This window comes from Lissotriton helveticus, chromosome 8, assembly GCF_964261635.1.
Source record: "Lissotriton helveticus chromosome 8, aLisHel1.1, whole genome shotgun sequence".
In the NCBI taxonomy this organism is placed as follows: Eukaryota; Metazoa; Chordata; class Amphibia; order Caudata; family Salamandridae; genus Lissotriton; species Lissotriton helveticus.
This window is the reverse complement of record NC_136069.1, coordinates 1255321228-1255339939: the sequence shown is the minus strand read 5'-3', so window position 1 is coordinate 1255339939 and position 18712 is coordinate 1255321228. Positions and strand designations below refer to the sequence as shown.

General features: G+C 43.8%; 1 protein-coding gene across 2 annotated transcripts in view; it reads right to left on the bottom strand.

Annotated features, from left to right (window-relative positions):
* Positions 1-18712, bottom strand: part of GABRB3 (gamma-aminobutyric acid type A receptor subunit beta3) — a 968583-nt gene that overhangs the window by 76291 nt on the left and 873580 nt on the right. For both annotated transcript variants that reach the window (XM_078658235.1, XM_078658236.1), the window contains one exon: positions 13740-13892. In XM_078658235.1, coding sequence (XP_078514361.1) covers positions 13740-13892 — 153 coding nt within the window. The remainder of the gene's footprint in view (positions 1-13739; positions 13893-18712) is intronic.

Genomic DNA, 18712 nt, shown 5'->3' with positions numbered 1-18712 from the left:
TGCCAGTCCCGAAACTTTCCCTTTTCTATATATCAGTCACCCCTATGGGCAGGGTGCATTGTATGTGAAAGGTAGGACATGGCCTGGTGGGTGTTTGGCATATCCTGATAGTGAATTACAGCCAATTTCGTTTTAACTATTGCAAGGCTACCTGTTCCCATAGGCCATAATGGGCAATTGATTATAACATCTTATAATCCTAACTGACTCAGGGAACAAGGTAGAAAAACGAGTTTAGTATGCCCGAACTCAGAATGTTACAATACATCTTTTAGTGTGGGTGGTTTTTACATTCTGTGTTTGAAAATACCACTTTTAGAAAGTAGGTATTTTCTCGCCTAAACATTCAGTATGCCTCTGCTAGGTTTGGGTATTCCGTGTCTGGTTTGTGAGTGACAGAGGGCTGTATAGGGCCTTGGCTCCAGCAGTCTGATGGGTCAGGGCTGGGCTGAATAGGACCTGCATTGAATAGAGAGTAGGGGGAGGAGATTTCCTTTCAGCTATCTGGGCCAGGTCTGCTTTCAACAATGCTGTCTCCACCTCCTGCCAGGAAGCTGCACCAGGGAGGACAGAACTGGTTTTGACTAGGTACAGACGCTCTCTGCTTTCAGAGAACAAAACATTTAGTAGTATACGTATAGGGGCCCAGACCCCAGAACTTTAGATCACTTCTGGGAATCAAGATGAACCTTTGCCAAGGAGAGAAAACAGGAAAGCTGATGGAGAAGATTGCCCCTGTGCTGTTTGGAGTTGGCTTGCAGTGGTTATTTATTGCCAAGGAAAGGAGAAAAGGAACTTTGTGTGTACTTTATCATCTTTAGGAAGATCTCCAAGGGCGTGAAACTGAGCTTGCCTCCTGTTCTGAAGTATCTGGGCCACAAAGACTTCACCACCAGCTCCCCTGAATTTCCTTGCTGGGATTTCTGCCTGCAGAGAGGTGCCTGCTGCTGTTTTGGGACCTCAAGAGACTGCATGTTGCTGGGACCTGGAAGCGCAACACAATGAGGAAGAAGCGCGTCACCGCCGCAGCTATTGCCATCGCATCGCCAAAGAAGCGTGTCGCATCGCCGGAGAAGCGTGTTGCCGCCGCAGGGCCTGTTGTGGCTCAAGAGTCCACCGAGTTCGCCGCAAGGCCGTCGGGCGTGCACGCATCTCATCCAAGTTGTCGCATCGAATGCATCACCTCCTCTCCGGTAAGGAACCGACGCATCATCTCGCCTGCGCTGCAGTAAGTAACCGACGCATCACCTCCCCCGAAGCAAGGAACTGACGCATCACGTTCCCTGCGACCCTTTTGTTTGTTTTGCGTTACGCATTCAAGGTACTTTGAGAGTAAAGTGTCGCATTTACCATCTACATTGAACTAAGCTATTCTAACATTTTAAAGTCATATTCTTGATATTGTATTGTAGATTTTTGTTGTTTTGTCTTGTGTTTAGTCTAGTAAAGATTACTTATTTTTCTAAACTGGTGTGGTGTCCATTTGTAGTGTTTTCACTGTATTACTGTAGGTGTTCACAAATGCTTTAAACATTGCCTCCGAGATAAGACTGTCTGCTTGTGCCAAGCTACCAAGGGGGTGAGCAGGGGTTATTTTAGGAGTGTACCCCCCTTTTCCTGACTAGAAGCAAGGGACCCTATTTGGACAAAGCTGCAAACCATTGCCAACTAGAGACCCCAATTTCTAACACAGATCACCAAAAAGATAACAGGATTTGCCTTCTGCCACAGTTCACATCACCACCAGCAACTCATCCTATGGCCTTACGTCCATGCCCTCGAGGAATGTAGCGGTCTTAGTCTACACTGAGAGAGCCCAATATGCCCAATTTAATTTTAGATAATGTAATTTTAGACCATCCTGTGGACATGTGCATCATATTCTCTGTGGCACTGGTTTAGTCAACACATTCCCCACTGTTTACAGTTTTAAAGTTTGGGAGCAAAGTCTTGCAAGATCTCGCAACCATCTTAGACACAGCACCGTTAGTTAAAGATGCCACACCCAATGTTAATTGCCATGTATTGAGAGTCTTTTGGAGAAGCTAAAGTGCTATTGTCCAGTAGCCCAACCCTTGAAGATTCAAGCTCGAGGATGCAAAGGTTAGGCTTATTTCTACAAAAGTGTTTCCATGAGAAGTGCTGGGATCTTGGAGACAACAGTCCAAAGTCTTTTAGTGGCTTTAACTTGATTTCTGTATGAGCGATTGGTGTTGTAAGCCCCTCTCATGTTAACATTTCCAATTTGACTAGTGTTTGAATTTGAAGTGCAATCCTTTCTCTCGTGTTAAAGCACTTTGAGGAACTTCTTGGAAACATGACTATAATATTTGGCCAAGGTTACCTTGTGTAAATATCATGGGATCATTCTTTCTTAATATGATTTGATCATCTAAGTAACAACAGAGGCATAGAATATTCTCAACAGCATTTTACCTCAGGACCTCGAAGGGTTGGCGGTAAGACTTCCGTAACAAAAGCTTGAGAAGCAATTCGACAAAAGAGAGAGACGGACTCAGCCTAAAATTAAAAGTGATTTAGCTGTGTAAAATATAGTGTTATTAAGCTTGTGTTGTTGCTGTGTCTTGGTTTGAAAATAACCCGTCTTTCCAGGTGGAGAAACCACCACAATAAAATCCAACTCTAATATGCAACCTTCAGTCCATGGGGGTAGAGCGTTCACAAAAGGACTCAAACAAAACTCCAGTATTCCTATAGGTAGGAAAGGTACCTTGTATTTACTGGTTGACCTGAATTTGCAAATTCATAAGAAGAAAATAAGCACTGATTTTATAACCTTCTCATTAACAGAATCCCTGGTGAACCTTCACTAACCCTCTCTCCCATTTTGCTGCAGTTGTTGATGGTTATAAATAGGGGTGGGCAGAATTTGCGTAGTCGCGATACGCAAAGCTCAGTGAACAGTAAAAAATCTCTGCGAGCACGCAAAAGTTCAGCAAACACCCGGAATTGCTTGTTCTGCCCGTTCGCGATGTTTTTTTCCTGTTCGCAAACACTGTTTGTGTGCTCGGGGAGTAATATCTCACGATCACGCATTTAGAAAGCACAAACAAGCAAAAAAGTCCATGAAGCGCGGCATTTTTTGCAATTCCGCGTTCTCCGTGGAACGCAAAATTACCCTAAATTCCACAAGCCGAACGGAACTTACTGCATAGGCCTAGTTATAAAACATCAAGCTCTATATTAAGGTGCCGGTGGAGAGTTGTTTTATTCTGCTTCTGGGTATGTTTACAAGCCCTGACAGAATAACTGGCCCACGACATTATAGGCACCTGAGAAGAATGGAAACACTCCAAGCCTCACCGTCTGCAATTACTAGATCCTTAGGAAAGATGCAAAAGGATTTACAAGAACCACAGGGAGATTGCAGTGTTACACAACTGCTATGAGCAGTTAGAAGTTAGTCTTACCCCGCTTCTGGCAAGGTCCACTTGTCTGGACCTTTTTCTCCTCCAAACCATCATCCTCTGTCGGTAGCAGTTATTAGTTCTAATCCTTTCAGTTTCTCCTACAGCATCAGTATCTGTTGACTTGTGTTTGTGCAGTGCCAAACAGTAATTTCGTGTTGTGGTACCATCCAATAAATTAGTCAAGATCAATTCGAGCCTTTTTAAATTCTCTCTAGTTTTCTAATCTGTTGTTTTTCCTTTTTTCTAAATGTAAGTGCCTTACCTCTTTTTCTTATATCATGGAAGTGAAGAGGCTCAATGTGGATGGCCTTAGCAGGGCTGAGAAGCAGAAACTTTGCAAGGAGAGGGGGCAACATGAAGGAAAGAAGGCTACAATGCTGAACCTTCAGATAGCTCCAAATGGACGAACTGAAAACAGAGGTTGTTAAAGCTGAAAGGAAGTGGGCAGGGAAAAGAACGCTGCATGAAAGGAGCCTAGAAGAACTAGTGATAAAAGAAAGACAAGAAAGACAAGGCCTAGAATCCAGCATTGGTGGCAGCATACCAACAGTGTCTGCTGGAGAAGTGAGGGTCCGCATAACACTGGAGCTGGTGCCTATCTATGTGGTGGGAGATGATATAGACAAGTGGTTTGCAGCATATGAAGTAACTCTAAGGGTACACAAGGTGACTGGGGCGCAGCCTGTGGAAACATGGCATACATTCATGACACTAGAGGCAGATAATCCTACAAGGTATGCCCCAATGAAAGCAATACTTGTTGCTAAATTTGGGCTGACCCCTGAGATGTACCATCAGAGGTTCAGGGACAGACACAAACTCTCATACCAGTCCTGGGTTGACTTCTTAGATTATGTCAGCAAGGCAATGAAGGGCTTGTGAGAGGCAGCAAAGTGAATGGTTTGACCGGGCTGTACAACCTAATTTTGAGGGAACACAAGCTCAATATCTGTTTTACAGAGCTGTGCTAATACCAAGTGCACAGCAGAGTTAACAATCCCAGACCGCTTGCAGAGGAAGCAGTCCTCTGGGCCAGCACCAGCATCTAAGAGGGCATCTGGTGGGGACTCCCAAAAGGGTGGTCATGGTTCCCAAGAGAAAAGGGGGGCATACAGATAAAACTAAGGAGTACTCTCAAATCCCCCAAAACAGTTCAAATGGGAAAGGGCCCTACTCCCAACGTGGCCACCAAAAGAAAGGCATCATGACAACAATACTGGACGATTATCCTGAAGTGCTATGGGTTATACCGATATGGGCTTGTCAAGGGAGATACCAAGTGCTCCAACAGGGCACTGCCCCCCCCCCCCCAGTGATGCGCAGTCACAGGGGATGGACAGTGTAGCGCTTTGATAGGAGATGGCATCAGTTAGTGTGAGGGAGACTAATGCGGGTACCATAGTGACAAGTAGGTGACAAGGAGTTGGTGCCCAAAGCCCAATTACCCTCCAATACTTCAAAGTATAGGCAGTGAATCACCATCAATAGGCATAAGGTGGAGACTCTGAGGGGCACCGGAGCCAGGTTTTCTGAAAGTTGCTGTGAGCCTTGCTACCCCATGGACTGTCTGCTAGGGAATGACATGGAGGCTCTGAGTGACACAGGAGTCAGTATGACTACTGCCAGCTATCATCTTTTTTCCTCAGAGCAGATGATACCCGATACATTCCAGCAGGTTGTGGTAGCAGTCAACTGGAGAGTGACTACCCTGAAGCTCTGGTTCCCTTCAATTGGAGGGGGGTGTCTCAGGTCTTCTGAAAGTTGCTGTGAGCCCTGCTATGCCACTGGACTGTCTGTTAGGAAATGATCTGGAGCAATGGAAGGAAGTGGAAGCCAGGTCACATTTGGAAGGGTTAGGGTTGTCTGAGTGGGTTCGTGCAATTACCAGGTTCATGGCTGCCCAGGAGGCAAGTCAAGAAGGTCTGGAGCATAGAAAAATGGCTACGCCAGCTACTAGGAAAGGGGCATGAGAAACCAGCCCTTGAAAGTCCCATAGTACAGGTGGATGGACACGAGAGGAGTCTGCTCCGGAGCCTACTGGGGAGGACATTGTCTCCCTTGGTAACCTGCCTGAGCTTGCAGGATGGCAACGGGAGGGGAGATCCAGCAGGGAGGAGTTCTGCAGGGCACAGAAAGAGTGCCCAACTCTTGAGGGCCTGAGGTTGTAAGCTGAAGCCCATGCAGTGGGTGACACCTCTGGAGATCATCTCAAAGTATTGGGAAAATGACCACCTGTATACTGAGTCTAAGGCACCTGAGCATGGGGCAACTAGTGTGCTGGTAGTTCCCCAATATCACAGGGCCTTCCTACCAAGGCTGGCTCTGGAGATACCACTGGCAGGACAGCTGGGCAAGACAATACCTCTGGCAGCCTTGTTACCAATTTGTATTGTCCCTGGATGAAGACAGCCTCTGATGCATTCTGTAGGACTTGTATCACTTACCAGGCTAGTGGGAAGATGTGGGCAAATCTAATGGCTCCCCTGCCTCTCATGCCTGTTGTTGTTACACCCTTTGAGAGAATTGGTATTGGTATTGTAGGACACTTGGTCCCCAAGCCTGCCATAAGCAACAGGTTTATTCTGGTCTTCGTAGACCATTTCATTAGGTACCCAGAGGCCATCCCTCTGAGGACCTTACCTGCACCTGGAGTGACCAAGGCCCTAATGGGGGTTTTCTTTTTCACCAGAGTAGGTTTCCCTAAAGAAGTGGTGTGACACAGGGGCACCACCTCGATGTTTGCATACATTAAGGCTATGTGGAAAGAATGTGGGATTACTTATAAGCACTCCATCCCCTACCATCCACAAACCAATGGGCTTGTTTAAAGGTTCAACAAGATCCTTAAAGGAAAATTATGGGCCTAACTGAGGCCATGAGGTCTAAGTGAGACGTCCTCCTACCATGACTACTTTTTAATTACAATGAGCTACCACAGAAGGGAGTGAGCTTCAGCTCATTTGAACTTCTGTATTGCCACCCAGTGAGGGACCTGTCAAGGAGGGGTGGAAGCAAATGCCCAAGACCCCTCCCCCCGGGATGTGTTTAGCTACATGCTAGCCCTCAGGAAACAGATAGCCAAGTTCTGGAAGACCACTTCTGAGAACTTGGTGGCTAGCCAGGCCAGGAGGTAATAAAACAATGGTATGACTAAGTAGCTACCATGGTGGAATTCCAACCTGAACAAAAGGTTTGGGTGAATGAGCCAGTAAAGCCCGGGGCTCTCCAGGACCACCTTTGAGGTGGTGGAGAGGAAAGGAGAGTTCACCTACCTGGTGGAACTCAGGACCCCCCGAAACCCCTTAAGGGTACCACATCTCAACCACTTCAAGCCAAACTATCAGAGGCTGAGGTCACCATGTTGCTGGTGACAGAAAATGGGGAGGAGAATGAGAGTGAACCTCTCGCCGATCTCCTATCATCCAAAGAGAAGGATGAGTTATTGGACAATGTCAATCTCTACCCTCCCCTAACCCCAGAGCTGCAGAGAGACTGTTGTCAGTTACTGGAACAATTTGCCTCCCTATTCTCTCCTACCATTGGGCTTACACATCCGTGAACCCATGGTATTGATACTGGGGACAGCCTGCCTGTAGAAAATAAAATTTACAGAATGTCTGACAAGGTGAGGGCCAGCATCAAAGCAGAAATCATTAAGATGCTAGCATTCAGGCCATTGAGCTTCAGGAGTGGCCCGTGCAGGTAAGAGCGGTGGAGTGGACAGACGACAATGAGGTAAACTGGCGCTGCGTGACGCATTCTCAGTGCAAACTCTCTCCTCTCTTGTTGACGGCAGCCTTGATGACAACGTCAGACTCCGCACTGCAGCTTCTTGGAAGTTATGCAGCGATTTGGCTGCGCGTGGCATCCTTAATGACGAAATTTGGATCGCAAGCCATTGTTGGGGAGGTCCTAGACGACAACACAGGACTTCGTAGCACCTCAGAACTGAAGCATAGTTTCGGGTGTGTAACGCATCTTTGACGTGGATCCTAACAGGGGTTCGCAAACTACGATTCAAGGTACTTTGTTCAGTGAACCAAACTGGGTACCTCTAGCTGACCAGCGCTTCATTGCGATCGGCCTAAACTTGTGACTTTGTTCTGGTCTGGTGCAACCAGCTATCCAGTTGGTGCTTTGTGCTTTTTTGTGCGATTTTCCCTAAAACGTTTCAAATTCTTCGGTTCTACTGATTGGATTTTCGTCGTTTTCTTCTTGTTTTATTTATTAAAAATTCTGGTGTGGGATTCTTTTTGTGTTGTGGTTTCACTTTATTAGTTTTAAGTGTTGCACAAATACTTTCCACATTGCCTCTAATTTGATCCTAAATGCTCTATGCCAAGCTACCGGAGGGTTGAGCACATGTTAATTTAGAGCTGGCTTGTGCCTCACCCTGACAGGGCTTGTGGTTACTGCTTGACCAGGGCTCACACCCCAGTCAACCAAAAACCCCACTTCTTACATGCCCCAAATCCGTTAGTAGTAGGGATTCTTTAGTTATGGGATGAGACAAAAAAGTTTCTCAAATTACTACTCACATTCATCTACATTTTTTGTGTTGCTCACTGTCATTCCCTAATGCTCAGAATCAATTGGCCTTTTTAAGCTCTTATCTCATGGGGATGCAGCACCATGTTCCATTCCATTTGCGCAGGCCAAGAACCCAATTTTATATCATTTACAGGCCTTTCTAGAAGAAATTAATTGCATCTTTGATTGACTTTCGGTTATACAAGCAGTTGATAACAAACTGATGGATCTTAACCAGGGTAATTATTGGACATGGTCCTTTCTGCAAGGTCATCCTCAAACTTTTGGTTTTGCCCACCACTTTTTATAACTCGATAACTTTGGCTTATACCCAACTGCCATATTTAATTTGCTTATAAGTCCCTAGTAAAGTGTGCCTAGGGTCTGTAAATTAAATGCCACTAGTAGGCCTGCACAACATATAAGAGGGAACAATATGACACACATGACACACTAATCATGGCAGGTGATTTTAACACCATTTTTGATCCACTCGATAACAATGGCTACTCCCTTAATGATGCAGAGGATGAGGAATGGGGTTTTCCTGTATTATATATTCAGCCTGTAAAACGGTGAACAGAAGTAGCTTACCAATTACTCTCATTAACCCTTTCATATTGACTGAGGGCGTTTAATGGTTGTACCGATTCTGATGTGCAAGCCCTTTCTACTTTTAATCGCTCGGGTTAAATCAGTAGGATTAACTATATATTGATTACTCTCCCTTTATGGAGATCTGTAGTGGATATGAAGATTGTCAAAAGGTATGGCAGTGACCATAATGCCATCCACTGTACACTGTTTGACTTAATTACCCATCAGTAGGTTGTCCAACTTTCACTTTCTATGAGTCTGAATCCATCAAATAACAGGCGTAAAATCAAATGGGCTAAAATAGCGGTTAAACCAGATATTAGGGCTGGCATGAACAGGGCCCTTTCAGACGCTTTAGAGAAACTAGATTGCCCTGTGACACAGCAGGATAAAATCTCTGTGGTTCCTATCATACATAGAAAACTTTTCAACTTCATAGGTGAATGCTTTCTGTGCAATCCCCTTGGGGGTACATCATTAGTAAAACCAGTTCCTTCAAGATATATTAAGGCTGCAGTTCAGAGAAAAATGAGTTACCCCAAGCACTGGAAAGTGGTAGTGTAAATGAAATCAGATTAAAAAGAAAGGAATATAAGCAGGTCCAGGTAAAAGCGTAACAGGGATAACCAGATTTGGGAGGAATTATATGATGCAGCAAGGATACTTGGAAATTCTGGTGACTGGTAGCAAATGGGGGGCACAGTGGCATACACCACATAGCAAATTAGATTTTCTCCAAGACTTGGCATAAGCACTTTTCTGATTTCCTCCAAGACTTGGCATAAGAACTTCTCTGATTTCTATGGCTCATCCTCTGGGATGGATGTAGATGTTGGTGTGCCCTCAGATTCAGGTTCACATGTAATTATCTCTCATTTAACTTTAGAGCTAATCTAAACTGTGTATGGGATTAAGAGCACTGCATTTGGCAAAGCAGCTGGGCCTGATGGGGTCCCCGGAGACCTTTTTTGTTCAGATCTAGAGAACTGATCTACCTACATAAACAGACTGTCCAATGTAATACTTGAGGGTGCGGATATCCCCAGTTACTGGAAAACAGCAGAGATAGTTACAGTGCATAAAAATCGCTCTAGGGACTCACTCAAACTACAGATCTTTAAGTCTTATTGATGTCACCTAGAAGGTCATCTAGAGACAGATTTTGAACAAACTGGACTTCTGGATAGAAGAGCACGAATCCCCACTGAACCTGCAAACAGGTTTTAGGAGAGACATTAGTACTATTGACCAAGTCTTTAGACTACTGACCATTTTCTGGATGACAGTTGGCTTATAGAAATCACACATATATCTAGTATTTGTGCTTTCAATCTGGTCCTTCGTCACAAACTTTGGGAGGTATTGAAGCAGTTTGAGGGCCGCCTTGATTTGCTGAATATTCATATGCGACTGCAATAATATATATATGGGCAAGTACGTTGAGGACCCTCGGGAGAGCTAATGAATTGCACAGGTACACATACAAGAATATGTCAAGGATGAGTACTTGCTCCAACCTCATTCTTTCTTTACCTTAATGACTTGGGGCCAGATGTAGGTAGCCAAATACCGGTCGGTCGGGCTTCAAAGCCCATAGGAATGAATGGGGCAATACCGGTCGGTATTTACCGAATCGGTAAATACAGATTTTTACCAATTCGGTAAAAGGAACATCTGGATGTTCCTACATCTCCCCCCTTCTTATTTACCGATTCTTATTTACCGAATCGGTAAAATTCGGTAAATAAGAATCGGTAAATTAGTCCTACCTACATCTGGCCCCTGGTAGCTTATCTTGAGGACTCCAAGAATGCTGCAGCAAGGATCGCTACCTCAGTCTGCTTGCAGATCCAGGTGAATCGATTTGGGCCTTCATTCCTGATCGTGGGTTGGGGTTAAACCACACTAAAACTAAATTTATGACTATTATGCCCCAAAGATCATTCAAAGTGTCCATCACTCTTGAGAGAAGTAGTCTAGACACAGTAACCTCTTTCGACTACTTTGGAATAAGGTTAAATAGGAACATGCTTTGAACTCCTTACGTTGAAAAAAGCAGTCTGAATTTATGCCAACACCTGTCTCAAATATTAAGGCTGTACCAGGCTTCAAAAATATGGCAGATCTCACCTCCGTCAAAGGTTTACAGTATTAAGGACACCTCTACACTTTTGCTGTTCAACTCAGTAGTGGAGGAAATTAAAACGTGTGACTTAGCACCCCTAACAGGCTGGAATCACCCACCATGCCCAGTGAAAACTGAGTTTGACTAGTTTTGGACCGAAGGTCCAGGGCTACCCGAGCAGCAGCTGAACCCACGCTTGGGGTCGCCTGATTAAGAGACTGCAACAGGGTAGAGTGATCTCTGAGGGAAAAAGCAGCCAGCTGAGAGAAACCCGAATCAAGCCTCCAAGCAGAGAGACTCCTTTCCCCAGTTCGCCCTCTACCTCCTCTAACCTTTCCTCTAATTTAAAGCAACAACAGCGGACCTCCAATGCCGCACCTCGTGCCAGTTCCTATATGTGGAAACGCTGTGCAAACAACCCCTGCGCCTGCCGTTGAGTGGCGTCGCTGTGCTCCAGATCAATGAATCTTGTAACAAATGGGGGTGCGCAGCTCAAAACGTCCAATAGGTCAATGTAAATAGAAAAGTAACTTCTTTATTTGAAAAATGTTTCTTACATAGATCATTAAGTTTAGACAATCTAACTGGACTGTTTTGAGCTGCGGACCCCCATTTGGTACACAACTTTCCTCTAATTTCCTCACACATTTATTAAGAGGGGTTATTGCTCTCTGGAGCTGTGATGTAAAATCCAAATGTGCTTGTTTAGAATTACCCAAAGTCATCTGATTCACTCCAATCGGCGCCTCTTTCTTAGGTTTCCTCCTGATTATGATGGGCCATTAGACTGACTGATGGACAGTAAACCCATCATTTTCACCTTTGCACGGCCCCATGTGGCAACCAGGGAAATTGCCACTTGAGGGCCCAAGTTATTAGGTTTTGACTCTTATTTTATATACTGAGGATCCATTTCCAACCGTTGCTCAAAAGCCCCCGTAACTACTGATTGATCATGCCATTTAAAGGATACTTGGTGGGGGTATGAGTGACAAGGGTGGCCAGCTGATGTTCCACCTAGGTTATTTCTTCCTTAAGCACTCCCAATGCATTATTAAGGAAGGTTTACATTGCGTTTTGTTCCATATTAATAGCATCGCCTTTTGGTTTCCCAGTCTCAATTCAGGTGTTCCCCTGGAATCCAGGCGCCTACAATTTAACCTGACACCAGCAAATAAGCAAATCAGAGGAAAAGTACTCACTGCTCCTACGATGTTAGGGGAGTGGCCCAGCCCAGCCTCTTCCGGGCACGGTCCTCGTGCGTACCACGCAGCGGGGCATCCACGCACGTATGTAGCACTTATCCACAACTGCTGGTGAGCAAACCTATGATTATGGGACTGGTAGTTCCCGGAGGATGTGTTCCACAATGGCCCAATCCCTCAGTGCAGCAAAACACAACAAGGTGCCCAAGGTGAAAAGCAGACACCTCCCTGAATCTGGGGTCAAAGTGGGTGACTGACGTAGTGGCCGCAAACTAGGACAATAACAGATGCCAGGCAGCTCCTCTCCATTGCACCAGAGGGGCAACCAGGCATTTTTATACTGCTAATCCAAAACAGCTGGTGAGCAAGCACAGGATTATGAGACTAGTAGTCCCCTGTGGTCGCATCCCGCAATGGCCAAATTCACCAGTGTAGCAAAACACAACGTGGCGCCCAAAGTGAAAAGCAGACACCTCCCAGGGGTCAAAGTGGGTGCTTGATGTAGTGGCCCCAAACGATGAAAATAACAGACACTGAGCAGCTCCTCTCCCTCCTGAATATGTGGTCGATATGTTTCAGCCATGTACGAATCACTAAATTGTCATTCTTTGTCAGCATGAAAAAAGTCCTTCAGGTTGTCCAGAATGGACAGTTAGGTGGTCTTTGTAAAAGGTTTCAGTCTCATAATAAAACCTACTCCCCTCACTTTGCATGTGAGCAGTTATTTGGCAAACATCCAATAAATTCTCAAAACCAGAATGATACTAACCATGTGCACTGTGCGACATGTTGGCAGTCAAAGGAACAGTGCTGCAACACCTTTGCTGAAGAGCGTGCTATAGTCGTGTTGTTATTTAGTTTCTTCCATGCACAAAGCACAGCCACTTTTTCCATCGATCTGAATGGACCAAAATCATTCAACCCTTTTTAGAATTACCAATCTCGATTAAACAGCATTTTTGAAAGCAAAGTGAATGTGGGAAACTTTAATATCCATTTTGCAAATTGTAGCCCTGCAACAGCCTCCTATACACAACAAAGGCACCTGGGTGGAAACAAAGCTGGTTCACAACTATCTTCAGGTCCTCTATAAGCCTACACGTGTGTGACCAGAAAGCCATTAGATTTCTGAGTCATGCTGTACCACATTCTTTACAACAGAGAAAGTTGCATCGTGGGAAAGGTTAAGCATTTTCATTGAGAATCCTTAAAAATATGCCGAAAGCAATTCTATGCCTTACTAAGAGTCAGACCTCAAATCAATCCCACTTGTAGCAAACCACACCAACTTTCTGCATACTCTCCTTTTCTTCGCCATGAACAGCTCCATCTTCTGTCTATCGCCTTTGCAAACATCTATTGTTTTTTTCGAGGAGCCACATTAAAAAGACTGTTTCATGTTCCTCATATTTTTCTTTTACTTCTCTGTAGTTCCTTTTTTTAACAAAACAATGTAGACATTTTATTATATTTAAGCGATGCCTTGATTTGCAATTACTGCTGGATGACATTAAGCCACCTAACTAAACTCAAGCTAACATACATGTGGGAGAGGAGTTGGCTTAACGGCTAGGGCGCTCGACCTCGGACCTAGGTTCGAGTCTCGGTAACGACGCCAAAAACCTCCTGTGATTCTGGGCAAATCACTTTATCTCCCCGTGCCTAAAAATGAATGTGTGTCCTCATGTAACGTAACTGGTGCTATGTAAAGCGCTCTGATACCCGATTCGGTTCGGGTCTAGTTCGCGCTATATAAAACTCTGCAAAAAAAATAAATAAACGTTCAGGTACATCTTTTGTCAGTTTTAGGATTACCATACTTTGCTATAACCTAAAACATGTTTTACATACCTAAAGCAACTCTTGCTGCTGATGCGTCATAATTGATCCAGAATGACACCCAGGATAGAATTGTAATCAGAATAGACGGCATGTAGGTTTGAAGGATAAAATACCCAATATTTCTTTTCAATTTAAAGCTCAATGAAAGTCTGGGATAGGCACCTAGAAAGACAGGTAGAAAAGAAACAGAACATGTTTAGTATAGAATATAGGTAACATCTATCTACATGTCATTGATTTTTGTGTGCGCTTTAAAGAATCAATCTTTAGGACTGTAATCTTTAACAGAGGTTACAAAAAAGAGCGCAAAACTATTGTATTGTGGAAAGCAAATGAAATACTGAACATGGAAATAAGGTATATTTATCAACGTATTTAGTTTATAAGATTACTGGCATCATAATAGTTTTCATGTAAAAGTTTCCAAACAACTGTTCACATAAATTTAAAGCCAAGTAGATTTTTCAAAGAATAAATTAACTTTTAAGGTGGCTTCATTACTCCTAATCCAGTGACTCTTTCCCATTATAAACCTGTTGACATCCAACCAGATAGTCCTTATTATATTTTTCCCTGCACTGGTGGTGAGCAAACTGCATACCAATAAACACACATACCATTCAGTAACACCTCACAAGTACTGTGCAGTTACAAATTAATCCCGATAAGATAACATGAGGGACCCCAATTATTCTGAATCAAAACTCATATGGTATTCAGTTTTCCGATGGGAATAACAATTACATTTACCAACTTCTCTCAGCAGGCGGTCAATGAGATCAGGGGCCATCTGTGGGTCAGAGAGGGCACCAGGGACAGGTGACGCAGGTAGAGTCTTCTTTGCTCTTGGGGAGAGCCATGTAGGTGCTGGGCTATGCCTGCAGCCCAATGCAATTGCAAGTTTACCAGGTTGTTTTTCAGGTCGGTAAAATTGAGCTTGGTGTTCCCACACCCAGGAAATTTGGGTCAGTTATAATCAGCCGGGTATTATCCCATGAGGGGATGACACTGCCCAAACGTATATTTGAGGTCATAGTGGTGGGTGAAGAAGCTACTTTTATAGGTGTTTAATCTCTTTAGCAAGGAAGACATCGTGTTCAGGTCCTCTGCGCTACCTTCACAATGTAAAGTACGCAAACATCAAGTTCTACCAGTCATTCTCCTTTCAATGTGTTCCGCATATGGAGCACAGATCAGATCCCAGAGCACTAATTCCAATTCGATAAGTACTATTGGAAAAGGGAAATTTTACCCTTTCCAATGGTACCTCTCTCGACTGTCTCCCTATATGGAAGGTACCACAGGAGGGCGATCCACTACCAGATAACTACCGTCCAGACCACCAGGAAGGTGAAAGGGTGGCACCCCCATTGCACGGGCAATTGCCGATTTTTTTTTAAACAAATCTGACTGTTCCTGAAATCTGGAAAGAGGGTTATTATGGAATTGTTAGAAATAACACTCATACTTATTTCCCATTTTTCAAAAAACAATTTCGATACATTTTGGCTATTTTCTCAATTCCCTCCAGAGGAATCCATAAACTCAGGACAGCATACTCTGGTGAACACCACCTCAGCCTGCAGCCTCTTTTAAAATGGTTTTGTCAAAACTGTAGGGCAAATCCTAACTATAAGATGGCCGCCCCTCTTGAGTTGACCCAATACAGATCAATAGGTGGCCATCTTACCAATACAACTCAATAGGTAGGCCATTTTATGTTTAGGACTTTCACTTGAAACCGGACAAATACTTTTTCAGAAATCAATGTCAACCAGTCAAAGTAGTTTGCAGTACCTGTATTCCACAAAGCAGATAAAGCATGCAAGCACCACATACAGCAAATACTACCAGTCAACATATTTCTGTACTACAATACCAACACAGGCTGAAATACCAAATAATGTACAAAGCGGTGCGACCAGAAACAGAGGGCAGACTCAGATGAACACCACCACAATCAGCAAGCTTTTATCAAATGATTTCATGGCTTTCATATAGGCTCATGTACAAGTTCTGATCTTAAGATACCCACATCATTGACTTATACTGTGATAACACAACAGTGGGAGTAGGTATAACTACAAAACATCGAGTCGGCATACTGAAGTCACATGGATAAGAGTGGGCCATGGGTTCTTTCTGATCTTCTAAAGAAACCTCAGAATCAGTCAGGTTGAGGAAAAGCAAAACAGAAACATCACCATCCATTCCAACATCAGGCTGGCTCCTAGTTACGTGAGCTACACATGCATGCAAGAAGTAAATTGATCGCACTTGGAGTTCAAATGAGTTGCAAAATCATATATTGGTTTCTAACCACAAGTCTCAAAGGGGGGTTGAGGATTTCCCAGATCATTTCCAACTCAACAAGCCTGCTCAGGCTCTACACTCTGGGTTTTTTAGCCCTGCGAAGTGACGACTAAAAGGAACACACCTTGTAGCAACACCCAATTTCACAAAGACACTGCCAGCTGACAAAGTTGCATGCGGTGAGGGCTCCTTATTTCAAGGTATAAAATACTTTTGGTGTTGTCGGAGTGGACTAACCATACTTAAATATCAGATTTAGCATGAATGGATTTCAAACCAAAAAGACGGACTTCAGCTTTAACACATTTATGTGTAGATATGTATCTGTTCTGTCCCACAAAGCACTGATGCTGAAAGCTCCCTGCAATGTGACCCCAAATGAATGCAGAAGAGTTAAAAGGGCTTGGGAACATGTCACTAACATCCCAAAGTCAGGACTAAGAATGGATGAACTAGGCTAAACTTCAACTACGCATCCCGCAGCCTGTCCCATTGTTCTGCCATATGGAGTTATAGAGAACGAATTTGGAGGATTAAATAGGGTATCTTCTCTATGCAGTCCATATGTAGCACAAGAAGCTTCTGGAGGAACCAGGTTGCTGCAGTGTCCTTTTTGAAATAGTTACCACTCTGTGGCAGATGGTCAATATCCTTAATAGGAGAGAGAAAGCATATGCCCGGATGAAAACAAGAATTGTCCCTATAAACTGAATTTTCTTGGATGGAACATTAGACAACCCACACATGTAAAGGTGTGAGTGGACTCTGCATTTTCCCTTGACATACTTGGTTTCGTGTTTTTCCGAGGACATGAACCAAAGATGACCATATGGACTATTCTCTGTAAGGGAAACGGAGATCTGAGGAACAGCGCTGGGTGAGTTTTCTATTATCCCTGTGTGAAATATATATACTTGGTTGAGATGGTTGTCCCTTCGGTGAAAATTATGTTTCTGCATGAAGACTGACATCAAAGCTAGGATTGTGGAAACGACAAAGGGCAGCTTTGAGATCAAATGGAAATGTCCTGTACTGATAGTGTTCCTAATAAAAACAGGGAGAACTTTCCGATTCTACGTTCTTTCAGTATGGGTACGTGGAACCAGGTATCCAGAAGACCATTACAGCAACACCAGTTGTTGATTTGATTGTTTGCCACTACTGAAGTTTAAGTAAACATTTTCAACTTCGACAGCAGGAGCAAAATATTTTGATAATAAATATTCATGATGGGTTACAGCCCTACACCATTTCACTTATGAGGACATGAGAAAAGTACCACTGCCCAATTTCTTGGAGCATGACTGGATTAATTGTTCCAACAAGGAGAGCCACTCATGCATAGAAAATTGGCAGTGACCGCCGTTAGCATGAGCTGAAACCATTTCGTTCACGGCAGCCATTTTAGTTAGCCATGAGCTCACCACGTGCTTTTCGTCTTCACTGTTGTCTGCCCTTGTATTCTGTTGGAGTCTTCAAGTATAGTTAACTGTTTCAGCACTGAGTTAGAGCCTTGCACATGCTCGGAACTACGTGTAGTCGCTAGTATACACCTGTTATAATTGTAACTGTCAGACTATTTTAGCTAATGTCAGCAGTTGTGCAGCTCCTCCCACCTTGTTGACCAAGCAATTCATACATATGACTATTCTCATGAACACCTGTACCGCCTCCTTTTGAACTTCAATGCTTACTCTGCAGATATTTTGTTATAAAGGCGCCACAGCTTCTGTATTCTGTGTGCTGCCTCTTATATTGCCTGAGGGTTGTGTCGATATAGTTCCACCTCATGAGGTTTAATAAATTCTGTGTTTAATATTGCAGCTTCCGTGCCAATTTCTTCTTTGTTAGTCTGAATGACTAGTGCGATAAGAAAGGCGAACCCCTGCACCAGTGGGCTTACTAAGGCCCATCCCACACCTGGGGTGCCAACTAGGCAGAGGAAGCACGAATGGTTACGGCCATGGTAGCTTAAGAGTATAACCATTTACTTTTCAAGGAAGGACCATGTCTATGGTAATCAGGGTTCAGATGTGGCAGTGGAGTGAAATACTCCATTTTCCCAGTGGAATGGAATGAGTCTCTTGTGAGGGTGCAGGGGAAGATGACTGATCCATGGGAAAGTCACATGAACATCTTGGGCTAGGCTGTGACAATGGAGATGATTTAGTCTTCACCTTGAATCTCCTCACTGGCTCTCCTTTGCTGGAACGGATGCATTCCTAACAGCTAGACTATTCCAGGTACACTGCATATTTATGGTAGCACAGCGTTATTTAAGCTTTCATCTGGGCAATTCCTGGTACACTTCATACTTATGGTAGCACACAGATTGATGTAATCTTTTACGTTCTCAGCGTTTTGGTAGATATGATTTAAGCTCCCGTTCCTTGTACCAAGGCATAGTCTAGTACAGAAAGTAATATAATTTTAATTAGCATTCACCTCATAGGGAAGGCAGATTGATTTTAAGTTAACTATCAACAATACCAGAGTTTAAGAACTGTATTCACATGTATGTAACTTCCTTCTGCTCCAACACTGGATCTTCAGTAGTTTAACACAAATTGAAAACAGTAAGCCGAAGCAGTTACTTGGGAAGGAGGAATTTTGTTGCTTCACGAAAAGGGATGTCTTCTAAGGAGTTGCAACTCTCCACATAAGGGATT